At 38.9% G+C, this 18,202-nt stretch overlaps 1 protein-coding gene across 1 annotated transcript in view; it reads right to left on the bottom strand.

Annotated features, from left to right (window-relative positions):
* Positions 1-2,262: 2,262 nt before the first annotated feature.
* The window catches only part of LOC119649746, a 188,899-nt gene continuing 172,959 nt past the window's right edge, over positions 2,263-18,202 (bottom strand). Inside the window, exons 5-7 of the mRNA XM_038052035.1 lie at positions 9,144-9,414; positions 8,785-9,065; positions 2,263-3,975 (exon numbers count right to left, since the gene is read on the bottom strand). Coding sequence (XP_037907963.1) covers positions 3,784-3,975; positions 8,785-9,065; positions 9,144-9,414 — 744 coding nt within the window. The 3' untranslated portion in view covers positions 2,263-3,783. The remainder of the gene's footprint in view (positions 3,976-8,784; positions 9,066-9,143; positions 9,415-18,202) is intronic.

Below are 18,202 nucleotides of genomic sequence, written 5' to 3' on the forward strand. Positions count from 1 at the left end.
GACAACCGCACTCTTTCTTCACTGTTATGCACTAAGTGCCCTTGGGGTGACCCACTCATTGACCATCTTGGAAGAGTGAATTGCACTGCATGTCGTAACCAGCAATGCATTTGTCACCCATCTTTAATATGTGACCTATTAATTGCCACTTTAGCAATCGATTATAGTGCGGACCAGTGCCAGGCCTGCCCGCCTACCAATTTCTTCGTTGTAATAGTATCAGGCCAGCGTGCCCCTATGATATGATTCAGACAGGTGCTCACAAGGCTTGGAGCCTCCGGGTGACAATAGAGGTCATCTAGTGCTGTTGATGTTCGGTGCCATCGTCATCGGCAGAAATCATATGAAAATTTATCGACGCCTTCGATGATTATCCAATAATACAGATAGGGAGCGTGCGATGATCCATCAGACTTAGAACCTTGGTTTTGTTCGTGTTCATCTTTAGTCCAACCCTATTTGCCTCTCTTTCCTAATCGATGACCCGGTGGGAGAGCAAACAGATATTATCCGCATAGTCGAGGTGGTTGAGGAAAGATGTTATAGTCCATTGAACTCCTCCACAGGAACATGAAGAAAAGGTAATATGAAGACCGTTACCTATAACAAGAATAAATAATATCGATGAGAAGATGTAACCCTGGCGGACTCTGCTTTTGACCTCCAATTATTTAGAGATTTTAATTCGATGTAGCACGTGAAATTTCGCGCCATCGTATGTCGTTTTGATTATAGCTTCTCCAAAATGCCCCTCCCTGGCATGTTACACTACCTGCTCAGGCTATCAGAAGCTCTCTCAAAATCAATGAAGAATAGCTGAAGCGAAGATCTGAACTCCGGCCCCTGTTCCAAAATGATCCTTGAAATTTCAAGATTTTCGTATGAACGGAATTAGCAGGTGTGCAATAATTGCAGCGGTAAATTGCTCTGCGTCCAGCCCAGCGGCATTCCACTATTGGGCCGAGATGATTTTTTTTGTTTGGAGGAATAGTCCGCATCCACATGTAACGGTGACTAGCCATTTCATCCACCAGACGAAAAACTTCACTACGTATGATACGGTAAAAAACTGTGGTGGAATTTTCCTTCGATCGCTTAAGTTGCTTGTCATCGTGCATGAGGAGTCGTCCACTATATCGGGTGTCCACGTTGGTGCATATTATTGTACAATTATGGATCTACTTGGACGGGATCCTTGCAAGTAGACCTTTCTCAGAAACTGGCCCCAGGTGAAAAGAGTGCGGTCTGCAGTAGCCGTGAAAAACAAATCGACATCTGATTCACGCCTGTTACCACTTAGTTTTCTAAAGTACTAAGTATTACCATCTTACATCGCTTAGATACATAATATCCAGCTTATATTGCTGGAATTCCCGCTCAAGTTGGAGAAAGCGAGCATTTTGAGGACCCTCGCTACCATTGTCGAGGAACGTCCCTTCATTCCAGAAACAACAGTCCGTACCCGATAACCAAAGGTCGTATCCGAGACATCGTTGACGTTTCGGCGGCAGTAAAGTTTCAAAATTTGCAGCTTGCTAGCTCTCAAATTTCTACCCCTTTTAGTCGCCTCTTATGACGTAGGGAAGACTTTGAGTGTATTCTTAAGCCCCAATTTGCCAGGACGTCGAATCAATGAAACATGAAATTTTGGATAATGGCACCTGATGGATTCAAGTGCCCAAAAGGACCCGATCCTCACATTTTCGGGACTGGCTAGCGGCGACAGACCACTTGAGTGGAGCCATAGTATTTGTTGACAGAATTTCAAGGTCGACTTCTCCGTCTGTTGGTGTTTTGGGATAGTTTTGCCCTACCGCCCCTTGTCTACCGCGATAAACCGGTAGAGTACTTTGACCATAGCCCAAATCTGTAAATCGTTACAGGCAGTTAATACGATTGTTAATCGCTTTATTTTTTGGATTAGTTATTGAGTGTTCAGGGATTAATAACAGCTAGGAAAGTTCCCTCTGGTTGAAGTGTCCCCCAAAATCTCCACTTCTGTCTTTTCAATAGGGAATCTAGAGGTGTCCTCCACGTAGCTCCCTACTCGCACCCTCGATACGCCTCTTCACCAAAAAAGACAACGCTAATAGCATTCCTGACGTGCTTTCCAATCCAAATCATTCCCATCTCTCCCTCCCCGTCTTACGTTAAAACTAGCCGCCAATAATTAAATACGTAATTTCCTTATAGCACATAGTTAATATGCGGAGTTATCTAGGTTCCGAGAAGAAGTAAAAATCCAGCGCATTTTTGTTAATATTTTTTTTAATAATATTATTCAATAATATTTACAGTAGCTTATATTTATCTTTTTCATTTTGAGTAATAATTTCCATACACTTTAAATACACAATTGAACAAAATATGTTTCCTTTTTCAGTTTATTGTTTCGTTTTTGTTTATAACATTAGCGGGTGTAGCACAGCAACAGAATGCTAGGTGAGAAATGATATTCAAAATCTATTAATGTAACATATTCTAATAACTGACGCTAGAAGAAGAATCTTCTCATTCAACTGTTATAAAAATTTTCCTTCGAGGTTCATTCACAAAGTTGGTATCTTATGATTTTGACTTCAAAAATAATTGGCAATTCGCTACGTTTGCAAAATAAAAGCATTATCACCGCCGTGCCACTTTCTCGTTTTTGGAAAAGTTTCCTTTTGCAATTACATTGATTAGTAATATTATATTGTGTTTATGCTTCTGTGAGTATTAGGCATATATTGACCTCGTATAAATTATGCAAAATACGCTGCAGGTATATATGAACGCACATCTCATTCGTAGATTACTTGATTTATTCTCTCGCTAAATATAAAATCACCACATTTTATTTTGATTTAAATATAATACTTACCCACTAACTAACTAGCATATTAAATATAAATATTTTATAACTTTCATTGTTAATATTAGTTTGATGTTATTTTCTACGTGCTTTGTTGACCTTCTATGATATTCCAATGTATTGCTAGTCGCGTTCTTGCAAAATAGAGTGATTAAGGACATCAGATGTAAAGGTGTCTGTCGAAGATACATTTCCATCTTTGTGAACTTTTATCCTTCATGGATGATCTAGTTAATATCACTTTTTCCATATCAAAAAGTAGAAAGCATGAATTTAACTACCGATTTCCATTTCATTATTGTTTGTTCGCCATCATATGCAGAAAACCGCCCATTTTGCAAGGCATTACCACCGTATTATACTCATTACATTCACTCTATCAGCAACAGTACTCAATAAATATCCTTCGTGGGCGAATATTTCAAATATTAAGCCAAAGTTCATTCAATCAGAATTTTCAATTAAGTTTGCGGTTTGTTATTCGGCATTCGCTTGCTGACGGGAACATGAAAAATGATTAGAGCCAGTTAGGGAAAGCTCGATCAAAGGATTTTCAAATCCTCCTAAGAACTTTGAATTACTCTGCTTAATTTTCGTTGAATAATTGAATATGCTCCTAAATCGTTTCAATTTCAGCACTGATGCTTACAGCATGGCAGGTATCGCGCTTGAATTCGGATTTGACTTTGGCCGTTTAATGAATTATTTCCGTCGCGGGGAGGCTCTAATAAGTAAAGCTGGCTATTGAGTGATTTTCATTTCCATCGGAATGAAGAAAAGCTTCTGCGAACGCGAAACTGGTTCATCATTGATGGCATCGTTTCCATTTCCGTGGTTAATTATTTACATTTCAGCAAGGTTGAGTTTCTTCTTAGACTGGTGCTAGTGCTGGCTGTGTGGGGGGCGGTGGTCATATCCGATTTCCTAAGTCAAACATTCAAATCCGACATCATTTTCCGGAAGTCATTAAGGGAACCATAAGTATCGAAATCGTCTAAATCACGTCGGGGTGGAATACAATGCTGTGGTCGAGGCAGGGAAAGTGGCACTGGAAGCAATTCAGGCATAACGGAATGGTGGGTTATTAAGGCTCGCAGTGATGAGAATTCTTTTGTGAATCCCTGGAAAAGAGGAAATTTCAAATGTTATAATTTGGAATGATTTAATGTTGAACGAATCTTAGCTTTCAAATTCTAAAGCGACAATTTCCTGTTTAGATTTGTTTAGGAAATTTCATGGACAGAGATCGTAAGATAACAAATCAAAATAAGTTTAAACATTTCTTATTGTCGATGATTCCAATAAAGTAAAATTTCAGTCTATTCCAAGCAAAGAAATGTAACTCTGCTATGTTATTCATATAACCTGTTATATTCAAGTAAAGGAGGGTATAAGGTAACGTACCAGATACTATCCGCAACAAAATAATATTACTGAAATCCATGAAACAGATAAATAAAATATAGGTTCCAAAGTAAGATAAAGGAGGAGGGTTTGAGACAATGTACTTTGTACTATCCTCAGTAGAACAAAAATAAAATGCTGAGATCAGGGAAAGACCTTACAAAAGTATAGTGACACAGATTAATAAAGGATGCTAAATCCTGATTACTCTTGGTTGCAGGAAATTAAGGGTTCACGACACATGGATGGCGTCAGTATATAAACAAATTAGACCAAGCAAAACAAATATGTGTCTACACGCTAAATATTTTATTCCCTCAATGGAAAGACGGAAGAATTCGGCAGAGCCCTTCGGAAGAGGCGCACCGATATTTACGTCCTACAAGAAAATCTTTGGTGCAGTGCCCGCTGCGACATAGAACACGAAGACGGTAAAATTTGCTACAAACTTCTCTATTTTGGTAACCCATGCATTCAATATGGTGTCGGAATTTTCATCTCAGAGGGCCTCCATGATGCCATTAAAGAAGTTGAACGAGTTGATGACCAGCTCATGGAGCTCAGCATTATATCAACCGATCGCACGTTCTCCGCGGCTTTTCTAGAACTCGCCACTAGAGTGGAGAGCCAGCGGTGAGGGAGTCCCGTTGTTTGTAGACAGAGGGACCGCATCTCTCTTCTGCTCCAACCGCCGGTGTGATTACACGCACTCTCGCGTAGTAAAGTTTATATGAAGTGAATTTGGGAATGCAGTCGCCTCTGCTTTATGAGTCAAGATTTTTCAATTTTTTACTTTTCTGAGGTGAGAAATATTCTAAGTAATAGCGAATAAAAAAACTGTATTTTGCTCTTCTTGATAATTTTTGTTATCTTTATAAATAAATATATAAAAGAAAGTGCCCACTGAAACCAGTTTTTCAAAAGGAAAACCTTCAAGCAGTTCTGAGCATATTAAATTCGGCGTTTCTTACTTTTTAAAAGAATTTCATACATTTTGTTTCCATGTAAAGAAAAATAAGATTCGCTGACCCAAAAATATTGTACCGGTCCAGGGAAACTCTATGGAGCTCAAAGTCCCAATTTACTTATGTATGCTGGTATCGGCCTATAGCAAAGGTAGAGCGTTTATCCAGAAAAGAGTATTTACTCAAAAGTTATTTGGGTGGAAAGGCTGACGGCAAAAGTGCCATGGAGAATGCGACCTAAGATCTGCTTCACACGATTTTGACAAGATTGACGGATTGTTAGTCTTATAATACTTTGAATGTTAGCAGGAAGTACGCTTTGCAGCTCATTTTTTTGTAGCAGTTAGAGGAACTATTTAAATCGCGTAGGATGTGGTAACAGTCCTCCTTATGTGGCATATGTGGTTGCTTGGGAAGGCCCGCAATGTGCATTGTTCCATTACCTTTGTGGTAGAACTACGGACGAAAGAAAGAAAGCGAAGTGCGGAAGTATTGCGGACTAGTAAGTATTCCGTCGAATTATTGAAGAAGATAATATGAAAAAACCAATTTATTGGATTTAGTTGTTATCGCATACCATGACAAGCGAGTCCTTGACAGTTACATTCGCCAATTTGCTGCAAACGAAATCGGTTTGGCACGAACTGCTGAACTAATGACGAAATAAACGTAGCGCAGATGCGCTAGGATGTCTGCGACAAGTATCGCTGTTTCTATGTTGCCTTTCTGGATATTGACAAGGCTTTTAACAGAGTCGCTTACAAACTTATCTGAGTTGCATTGCGTTAACATTTAGTGCCGGAGCAACTCATGCGTTATATTAAACTGCTCTACCGGAATGGAAAGGCCTTGGAGCAAGCTGAAGTAATATGGAGGTTGTCATCAAGAGAGTAGGAAATTTCTATCTCTAACATAGATGTTTATATGGCTAAGATGTGAATGTGTATTTTGGGAAGCGAGGCTTCGTTGTGCCCTTGGTAAAATGTCAATACACTTGCCAAATGAAAGTTCAGCCCAGAAAGTTTTTCGATTTCGCTATGCGTTCAATTTCCATTTACTAGCTGTGACTCTCGCTTTTATCTTTGGACAACGATATGTTCGCCATGTACATTTGGCAACACACTGTTTGATGTGCCCTGGTTTCTTAACGCGTGTGAACATAAACCCCCCGCATCTTTTGTGACTCGGATTAATTTGACGACAATTAATAAGTACGGCCTCCGAAGCCCCAAACATTGAACTCACGACTAGTTCTGCACATGACTAAGTGAAATAACTCCTTTAAATACATATCATCTCATGGAGGATTTGCTCTTAGTGACGCTTCGTCGCAAGAGCCACTAAAGATGAGTTTCTTAGAGACTCAAAATTTGATCACCCCTTCGTGTACGTGGGGACGGTGCTGTTCAATGTGAATAGTTGGGATCATTACAAACCCCTTGATTTGGTTTTGTTCTACCCAGAGGGGTCTTAAATAATACGGATAATGGATAAATAATAGATTAAATCTAACGGGCTACACGCGGTAACACGATTAAAATTCAAGCAACCGTAATAGGTTCTATAGTTCTTAAGGATGTATTGCTTGAGTCATTATTCTACAAGCATGTTGGTGTCCTCATGAGCTTCGTATTACTGAATGCGGATCTTTTCATGCCGGGGCTGGTAGGTAGAGTAGGTGCGTTACAAACATGTAGGACTGAAGTGAATAACCTTCTCGATAATTGCTTGCATTCTTTATAAGAGAGTATTATATTCTAAGGGTCGTTTTACTTTCAGCAGGTAGCTATTATATTTCCATCATTCGATGTGCTGACTTCATGGTAGGAAAAATCAAGAAATACTTTGCTTACCGCCTATCATGAAAAGGGGCTGGAAGATGGATAGAATTTTTCTCAGGAATAATGTTTTTAAGGTTTTGTTGAAAACACACAAAACTTTATTGAAATCTGTCTGTGACACCCATTTCCTCAGAAACGGTCTTACTGATGCCAAATTTGGTGGGAAGGAAGGAACTGTAAATCTCCATTTAATAACTTAGTTGCTACTATTAATAACTAAATTACAGTAGGTCAAAATTGCTTCTTTCGCGTTGAATTTCTACCCTTCGCGAGGTGACAGTGCTACGTCGAATTGAATATCGGGTATATTTTGAATATATATACTACGAACTATATATAAGTGGAAGCGTCATGAAGCCAAATATTCTTATATAAAAAATCAAAAAAACCTTTCATACCAGAAGTGCCGAGCTTTCAGGTTTCGGCTTTTTTTTAAGGTTTTGTGTAGAATCGAGTCGGTGTCTGTCTGTCCGTTTGTCACACCCGAATTCTCCGGAAACGGCTAGACCGATTGTCACGGAAATTGGTAAAAGCCTGTGATCTGTTGTTCCCTTTACATGCAGCAAGTGGTGCCATTTTGTATTAAGTTTAAAGGGGGCCTTCCAAACATGTGAATGGAGGGTGCAACATTTTCTTTCACAAAATGTAGTCATGTGAGGTATCAGATGAAAGGGCTCAATTAGTACTATTCGAAACTGGTCCCATATTTGATATCGTGTCAAGCACAGGGGAGTGAGGGCTCAAAATATGACCTCCAAAATGTGTAACAGATTTCGTTCTCAGAACCTATCCAACCAAAAAACCTGGTGGTGCATATCTACGAAATCTAGGCCTCAAAATACACCTGGTTAGTATATTTCCACATTTTAGAAATTTACCCCGCAACCTCCTTATCTCCATCCTAGAAGTATAAAATGGCATGGGTGTAAGGAATAACATAATGCACAATTTGGTCAAGTTTGAAGAAAATCGAACTATTATTAACAAAGTTATAGTGGGTGAAACTTTGCCAATTTTTGTGCATTCTACAACCTGTATGGCGTCATCATCATATATCAATTCATCAATACCATAGCGAAATGAGTTCTTATGAATAGGGTCGCAAAGAATTATTTTGTTTTAGTTTTTTAGTCATTTGTATATAAATATCAATTACTCCAAACAGACATGTGTGTATGTAGGTATATAGCATATGCGTGCTAATGAAGTTTGCGGGTAGTGTCTAATTCAGATAGATATTTTTGTACATAGATGACCGTATTTAATATTTGTACTATATATGTACATCTGTATGCTCTTGCGCACGAAGTAAATCGGAAATATGGGTACGATCAATCTATAAACGTGCATATGTATGTACAGTGTTCGGAAATAGGCAGTTTGTCTGTTTAGGGTGAGGATCTACATCTATGGCTGTAGCTATATACGGATAGAAAAATGTGTGTTGAAGTTTCTTACATAAGATGAACACAAAACCTTTGTACCCGAAGTACGAGCTTCCGGTATTCCGACTTGTTTATTAAGAGATGTTAGGAACCAAGTCACATATGTTCCAATAAGGAATGTACTGAACGGTCATTTGTGTTACATTTCTAGACACAAATGTGGATTTTCCGCAATAGATAGATTTGAATAAAATACAAATCAAAAGAACACGCTAAAATTTTCGCTAGACAGACTAATAATAATAGTAATAAGATAAAAAATCCAAAGAACTCACCTTAATTTTATAGCCACGTGGTGTTTTCAATATTAAATAATGTGCTACTTTTGGTGCTGGGGGCGGTACTCGCAAGGATAATGCAAAACAGCCAGGCTTCGTACTACTCTGCCGTACCAAAAATGCTCCAGGACTTTGTCGCGACAGTACTTCCAAAGATATTTCCCGGGGAATTCCCGCCTGAAACCATGCGGCACCTTTCAATTCATGCTGTTCCGAAGGACTAAGGCTATCTATTCTAATTGGAGCCGATGGTGCGAAAATTTTCGGACTCGAATTTGCTGGAAAATTAAATGAAAAATACGATTAAAATAATGATGATGGAATCATGTTTGAAAGGCGATTGATTGAACACTTACCACTACTTGTTTCCCTAAGAAATTTCTTTTTGAAATTAAATTCACTATTGTCGTGGAAGTGATGAGTCTCAAGTGGTATGGCGGTCAATGATTGTCGACATGAATCGCCAAATTTACTTGAAATAAGTTTTTCCGGTTCGCAAATTCCTTCGTTCACATAACCATCGGATATTGTTTGTGATGATCCTGAATTCAGAGATGATGATGTATTGTGTACAAGAGGACGACTCTCTTCCGTTGGTCGTAACAGTCCCATTGTTAAGCGCTTCACCTGAGATTCACAATGAATATGGAAAATATGAGTATAATTCATGAATAAAAGAGGTAGAAGTAAGCGCGATGAATGGGGATGTGGACATTATTTCCCTGCTTTTTGCCGCTTGTAGATGTAGATAAAATAGCAATGATGGGCGATTTTAATAATTTAAACCGAAAGTATTGAATATGTGGAAGTATTGAAAATGCAAATTTAATGTAGTTGCTTCTATTTAATTACTCGAAAATGATGGGATTTTATTATTAATGCCTAGGATGGGTTATTATGTACATTACTTCAGAAGCCTTTCCAAAGTAACGTATGCACCGCGGGTTAGTTTTAGAGTAATTTAATCTTGAAACTGAGTGTGTTTAGTTAACTTGTATTTCGGCACTGATAGTATTTATTTTGTGACAGGTGAGATCCTTTATTCTATTTTGCCTTAGTTATAATGAAATTTTTTTACAAACTCTTCGGTTGAGTAAACGATATCTGCACCCCTAATTACCAAGTCATGGGTCATGATCTAATAGTTCTGGGAAAAAAGGTAACCCAATTTAATTTAGTTGTTGTGTGCTTTCGAATTTTTAAAGTGGAATGAATTTTGCAATAACCGCCCATCAGAAGCGATCGGTCCGTGGTTGATAATGAACACAAGCTAACATATCATCGAAAATGAGAAGGAGGTTGAGCATTGTTCAGGGATCCACTACAGACATTGTAGTAAGGGTTTGGATCTGTGTTGTGTTGCCCCAAAGTTGATGCCAAAAAGCCTGAATTTCATGCAAAAAAGGTATCATTGACGTCGCAAAAACATAATTTCTATGGTTGAATCTGACTCAACATCCATCAAATGGGTCATCACTAGAGATGAGACATGGGTTTATAAGTGCCTTACAGAATCTAGTTATAGGGTGAATCAATAGCGTGCTGTAATGAGTCCAGATCGATATAAGTTGAGAAACCGGAAGCTAAACGCTAATAATGTGTAGGGCTACTGTATTGGCATATTCTAATGGGCATGGTCCCATTTGTACCTAGCTCGCAACGTTGATGCATTTAGTTTATCAAACCGTTTACTTTGGTATGGTACTGATATTCAAAATCTTTGAATGTAAGAAATTTGCACAAAGTGACAACTCTATTTGTAACAGTTGGTAGTATCATGTTGTATAGCATAGCCTATATTACAGCAAAAATTGATGAATGTTGGATGAACCTAAGGGGGTTTCCAGGCAATTTTTAAACAATATACTTATAATAAGTATGGTAATATGTTATTATTAACGTTATTTGAATAGGAATCGGTGTGGAAAGTATTTTAAAGCCTAGATACTATGTGCATGGACCACCATATTTCTTTTCAGATATTTGGGTTGGGTAGTTACTGAGAACGGGTTCTTGAAAAAACTGACCTCTTTTGTCTTCAAAAACTGCTGGTGGCAGAGCTTAAATGCGAACGAACATCCTGCAAACTTTATCCTGTGGAAAAGGAGGAAAACTTGCAGAGGTATTGTGGGTATTCCGGCTGGTTATACCATAATCCATTAGCAAGATGATAGGTGTCCATTCGGTAATGCGGAAGTGGAATCCTCGGAACGTTTTCTATGTGAGTGTCCAGTGTATGGACGCATCAGATTTCAGATTTCTGGTACCGATTTGCCACTAACGGGAATCCTGCGATATGCAAGCGTATCTGAGTTATTTCGTTAGACGAGGAAGTCGAGTACTCAGAGGCTATACTTTTCCCTACCTCTAATTCACATACAAACACGCAACACCAAGTGTCAACCAGTTCGGCTCAGACCATTCTAACTACTTCAAGGGAGGGCTTGGTGGCAGTACCAGGCGCTACGTTGTTGGAAAGAAGCCCTCCCCCCTCCCAGCACGTTCGCAGAATGGTGTACTTATGCATGGTTTGAACCAGAGGGATATGAGGAGTTGACGTACAATATCTGAACTGATGAGAACTAAATCAAACGTTAGAGATGCCAATTTTTTTAATTTTCGGACTGTATTTCAGCTCAATATTTTTATTGTAAGGGATAGCAACTTCAATAACATTAGGGGAGCCACCTGGTTTGCTGGCTAACAAAACCTCAGGTCTGTTGTGTTCAATGTGGCGATTAGTCAAAGCTTGCTGGTCCAAATACATGCCGAGTACCGCCTGTGGTTCATATAGGTAAACCGGACATGTTTCCGAGGTCAGCTTATGTTTGCAGGTAACGTTCTGATGAATCTCGCCATACCAACCATGTATTGCACCATTGCGTCATTACAATGTAGCTAGAAATAAGATGGTTTCTAACGCCGAACCACGCATTCTGTACTAGTCCTTCTCAATCCGTTTTCATTAAAACCTTCCTATAAGCACAGATGGAGACCACACTGCCTTGGATCTTTTCAATAAACTTCTTCGTCTCAACAAGGAAATTCTCAGCACATTGCCCTCTGTTTGACAAACGCCCGATAAAATTCCTGTATTTGCCGTGTATTGGCTTGACTTCCACTCTGTAGGTTCCACTTCACCCCAGTCAGAGGATTGAAAGATCTATCTTCGAAATTGGAATCACCTCGTAATCTGCCTTACAAGAAGCTGCATGCACTCGCCTGCTCCTCGCTGTAAAAATACCTACGTAGGTGATGATGTTGTGCGTGACGATAACTACACCTCAGGCTTCGATGTCACGAGGTAGGTTCATCCGCTGCAAGGCAGAATTAAGGTGATGAATTGGGAGTTTAGACATAGTAGTCCACGTGTACCGTTGGACGTTTTCCGGATCAGTCTTCGTCCACGACAATAATGCGAATGCATATGCCAGTAAAGAGATAGCGAGCACATTCATTCAAGTTCAAGCAGGTGGTGTCTCTGATGGTCATGACGGTTTTTAAAATGACTGAGGCATATAAATTCCCAACTGGGCAGTTTTGGTTTGCGTAAGAAGTCGTTTCAATAGAAGCGATGGAGACCTTCGGGTGACTGCGGGTAGGAAAAATTGGACAACGAACAATTTTTCGGAGACAATCTCCGCTCAGGTTCAATTACAATGGTGTTTACCATCCAGGGGAAGGTTGATACTTGCGAATGAGAGCTTGTAATGTTTAGCTCGATAATTGCATTGATCATCGCAATAAAAAGGCGTCGGCAAATTAAATGGGTCCATGATGGTGCAGTTATTTTGCGAGGTTTTGTTGTATTGATTGGGTTGACTAGGGATGATGGATCTCTTCTTTGAGCGTTCCTGCCATCACCACTTTGACGAAGTTTAGACATTGGCCACAGTTAGTGTGTGTTCATTTCATTTAAACTTATCACACTGATACGGAAGATAGCAGTTCAGAACCGCATGTCCAACTTGCTGATTGTTCCGATCCCTGAAGAAATAGTTTATTGAAGATGTTAGTTTCAGTTACAGATTTAGGATTTCGTTATCCATATTTACCACCGTTGTAGCAAAGGGCTCGACGGAAGGCACTTTGACTACATCTTTGGCCTACAAGTCTTTGGTGCTTTCGTTGAGTTGATGTATTCTAGATCATGAATAATAAGGGGGTGGTTTTTTCGGGTGAAGTTGAAAAGCTTCACTTTCTTATTCACTAGAAAGTCTTTGGTCGCTCAGCAGTCTTCCGTGTTACTAAGGCGGATTTGGCAGTTCATATATATCCTCTGTTCACTCCTTTGTAGAGGATGGAGCATCCACGGTGTGTCCCTTTTGAATTCTTATTAGTTTTTCCCTATTTCATTTTAATTGATACTGTGCATCACTTTCATTAAGGCTGTGTCAGAAATATAAAATAGCGAATCGGTATTTAAATTCGGGGTACCAAGATTGAGAGGCTGAAATTCAACCAACTGGGCTATGACAACGGAATTTTCATTAGAGTGAAATATTAAAATTCCATTCATGAAGAATCTAGTTCCCCCAGCCCAATTTGTATTTGTTATAGGTTAAGTTCTTCGCAGTTGCTAATAATATTAAACTCTGAGTGTGAAGGGTATGAGGTTGACTAATATCAATACATTGTTTTCCATCAAATTATTTATTTAAATGGCTCCCCAAGAAATGAAGGGCAATGAAATTTTTAACTACGTACACGCGGAACTGTCATGCACTTATCGCTCCGCACATTGGAAAGCACAAAACCTTTTATACTTGAAGCATCAAACTTCTGGTTTCCCGACTTATTTGTTCTTATATGGGTCGAGACTGGGTCACATCGATTGAGTTAATCGAAAAATGCCAATCAGTAGAGACGAAATTGTTGGATCACATCTTATTACATACTAATTACAACTTGCTTTACTAAAATAACAGTCCCAATCTTAAAGGTTTTGCCAACTTTACCGTGAAATTCATCTGGTTTCCATTGCTATCTAGATGGATTTGACCAAAATGTAGAATTAAACTTCTACCTACATTTGTTTCATTAAACTAAAGTATATTTAGATGAAAAGCTGCAAGAAGTACCTCTATCCATGTGAACTCAACCTTGATTCTCATATTTCTCATTAACCTTCCGATGTCTCAGATGACATCGTTTACAAAACTTGAGCCAAACCATATTTGTTCATGTCGTACCCTTTCCGGAATTGAACTCCATGAACCGCAATTTCTATTCTTAGCCTGGCCCACCTTCAAACTTCCATGAAATTAATGTGGATACCCAACGTGAAGAGCCTGGACCATTAATTAAATAGTCCACAAGTCCATCGTAGTCCTGTTTCATCAAATCAAGGGAAGGCATCGACTAATGTAGCGTGCAAAAAAGAGGATTCCAACCGTCTCTTCTGCTTTACGTCCCTTCTCCTCACTCTCGCTTCATCATTGTCTGGACTTAAAATTCTATTCACATACTGGAAAACTTAAAAGAGCGGGAAAATGGTCTGCCTTAAGCCTATCATCATTTCACTCATTTTCCTTACGGGAAGCTCAGCCTCTATCACTTCAAACGCATAACGTTCACTACACCGAGTCCTAACTCAATTTTCTGTGTCGAAGTGATTTCATTTCCAAGTAAAAACAGCTTTGCACGATTAAGTTGCTTCCCATCGTAAGAAGGACGAACGATACTACCAGATCGCACTCGTCCGACATTAAGGACCTAATCATGGACCATTTGTATGCAAAGCAGGGACTTTTGATTATACCGAACCCAGGGAAAACAGCCTGCATTGGAGGTATTGTACGTTTTCATTCGATCACACGAACCGAACCAGCCATCCTGAAAGCCAGGACTATTTGCTGGTGTTCTGGCGTTGGTTTTAGCACTTTTAATTAATTTGTTTTCTCAACGCCGACCAGATTTTCGGTCCTTTGAGCAGTTAGAAGTCAAAATGTTATCCAGGATGTGTTGTGCAGTTTGTGTATGGTGTCTGGCATCTACCCGAGGAGCAGACGTATCGTTTTGAAAACGTGAAGTTTAAAGCGAAGTAGTAACTTTGACGGAGTGCTCCTGGCCGATTGGGCTTCCGGTGGGTTCGGTGCACCTGCCACCCCTGTTGAATCTATTGCCGAAAACCGTGGCCGATTATGTGCTTTAGGCACGAATATCGGAATTGATTTATCGACGAAACATCCTCCCATAGCGTCGAACGAATTTATTGCAGGCCATTAGGAGCTTCGATTGTTTTTTGATACTTTCGGGCAAAGTTTTAGAACTAATGACGATGTACGCGGTGCACGATTTATGGATTATGGATTAAATTTTTGAATGTTTGCAGATGAAGGTAATGAGTTAATGATTGAGATTGTTTTCTTATAACCATGTGGCTCCCGGTGAGTATTTAATTCTCTTCTGACGTACGCTGGCTGCTTTTATATTATGATTCGTTTTAGTTAACGAGAGAATCATTGCTTGATGCATCAGCTGAATATAATATTTTTATTAAATTTGTATCGCACCCTATGAGATTGCTTATTGTAACACAGCGGACCATAGAATCCTTAATTCTAACCGGGGTGACTTTATCTGAAGCTGGCAATTGGTTGGTGATTATGGTGCTTAGGCAGCGGTTGCAGCTGCAATGAATTTTATCAGAATGTGAACATCCTACGGTTTATTCATTATAGTATGGAGGGCATTTATAGAATTAAAGGCTTTATTTTGGCAATTACCGGTACCACCATATGGCGTTTTCTGCCAAGGCTTTTTATGCTTTTTCACATAGAATAAATTTCCAAATTGAAATTGGTTGGTGGAAACTGATATAACTTTCCTCGAGAGATTTGATTTTTTTTTGAAAATAACTTCTTTTTTGTCCAATTCTTGGGGATAGATGAGATTGACTGTTCCTTTGTCTAGGCTAATCAATCTGTTTAGTATTAGACGAGGGTGCTAGCATGTATTGACTCCGTACATTTTCAATAAGCGATGGAAAACTTTAAGCTCATTGGGAAATCGTGAGGTGAATTGAAGCACATTGCCAGGAATCGACAGCGATGGGGTTTGGGTTTGATTCACATATATATATGTTATATGCATATTTCGTTGCCAACTTACGATAGAGAATTATGTCGGCATACGAGATAGGTTCAGAAGCAAAAATGGTAGTCTATAGATCACATATTGCTGGCCAAACTACGTAATGATATCCAGTCTCTTAGGATGGCTGACGTGCTCGCCGCCCTAGAACACACGGCAAAGTAGTATTTGGAAGGGTTTTTCGTCTATTACATATTTTTTATTTAGAACCAATTGCCCCTACGAAATTTGGTGGAGTATTGAACTCAGTTCAAGCATGCAGGGAATGGAGCGCTACTTCTGTTAATTGTAAAGGTTTGTGCGTATTTTTTTCCCCTATGTAGTCCCATGAAACCCATGAAAATCAAATATTCAGCGTAGTAGTTTCTAAACAAGTCGAAAACCTGAAGGGGCATGAAAGTATTTGTGTATTTCGTCCCTAAGAACATTTGAGTTCAGAACCGTGGAATTTTCCCGTAGTTAGTCAGGTATATGCGCATGTGAGACTACTCACTTTAATTATCTATTGCCAACTTTGTTAATAATAGCGAGATTTTCACCGAACTTAGTAGTATCATGCGTCATATCATGGTCTATGTTATTGCAATTCAGTGATTCTTGGATGAATTGAAGGGGGGGGGGTCCACTTAATTTCCAAAAAAATATAGTAATATACTATTATTAACTTTATTTGAGCAGAAATCGGTATGGAGGGTATTTTGAGCCCTGGACTCAATATAGTCGAAGCTTTGCGACTTCTTCAAATTTTTGGATTGTGTAGTTTTTAGGAATGGGTCTGTCGTATAGGCGGTTAATCTACACCCGCGCACTCCCCTGTCGCACCAAAAGACAAAAATGACACCTGCATCGGAAAGTACTAATTCATTTGATACCCCCATATTATATTCTACTTGTGAACAAAAATTGTACACCCCACTTTTTGCAAGTATTTGGGAGCCCCCTTAAACTCAACGTCGGATGAAGTTACTAACTGCATGCATGGGCAATCATAGTTCCCACCTTCCCACCAAATTTCATGGCATTGGGTGTAACAGTTTTTGAGAAAAGTGTGTGTGCCCGACAAGCAGGTCTTAAACAAGATAGGACTTATTCTCAGACACTATTCAACTGAAACACTGATTGAAATGTGAAACGTAGCGTCTAAATGCAAACCACTCTTATATTAAGTCGAATTAACTCAATAATTTATAGTACGAGCATGTGAACAGCGAGCCACAATTTTATTCTAGGAGTTCTTGCAATATGACAATGCAATCCATAATAGGTGCCACAAAAATGGAGAGTACAAAGTATTATAACTTTGTCACTCTGAGGCATCATAGATGGTCTGTACCATATTAAAATAGACAAGGGAAGGGCGAACAGTTTGGTTTAGTTTTCGATTAAATAAAATATATTTATTGAACAATGCTCTATTTTTCAATCGCATACAGAAATTAAGGGGTTAGGCCGCTATAGCGACTTTAATAACTAAGCATGTTGGGGTTTTTTTTCAGCCGGACAATGAAGTGAATAAAAATTTTGTTAAAGGTCCTTAATTGTACATGCAGTAAACTGCATAACTAAAAGTAATGCAATAGAAAATGGCAGCTACGCAGCTTTTTTCGACGAACCTTTCTTTTTTGAAGGTCAAGTGGCCGAAGCAATTGCATCTAAAATTTTTGATTTAAAGTGGAGAAGCACTTTTTTCCATTATACATATACATAGCTAGAAACGTAAATAGGGATTTTTCCGAGAAGACATCAGTTTTGACAAAACCTACACCCTTCAAAAAAATCAAAATTTTGGATAAAAATCGTCTGAAGATTATTTATAAGAAAAAGTTTGTAATATATCGCAAATATCCTACGTTCTTCCATGCAGATACACTACATGTAGTTATATATATAAAATTTCAAGTCAGTCAGTCAACATTCGTTCAGGTTATGAGTTCAAAAAATTTGAAAAATATAGTTTCGTGGAAAGCGTTTTTAAAATATTGGGTACGTTCGCATCGGACTAAAAGCATTTGCACCAAAATTCAAGTCGGGAAACCGGAACATAAATGCTTCAGGTATGGAAGTTTTTGTGTATTTCTTTTCTAAAAACACTTGAGTTGACATTTGTCCCACTAGCACTTAGCCCATAATATATGCATGTATGAGAATATCCACTTTCGAGTGATACTGATATTCAAAGCCTTGAATTTGCACAGAAGCGAGAACTTTAACCTATTACAACTTTGTTAGTAATAGTGCAATTTTTACCAAACTTGTTCATGTTCTATGCTACAGATTATTTTACTGAAAATTTCTAAGATGAACTTAAGGGGGGTTGCAG

The sequence above is a fragment of the Hermetia illucens genome, chromosome 2 (assembly GCF_905115235.1).
Source record: "Hermetia illucens chromosome 2, iHerIll2.2.curated.20191125, whole genome shotgun sequence".
NCBI lineage: Eukaryota > Metazoa > Arthropoda > Insecta > Diptera > Stratiomyidae > Hermetia > Hermetia illucens.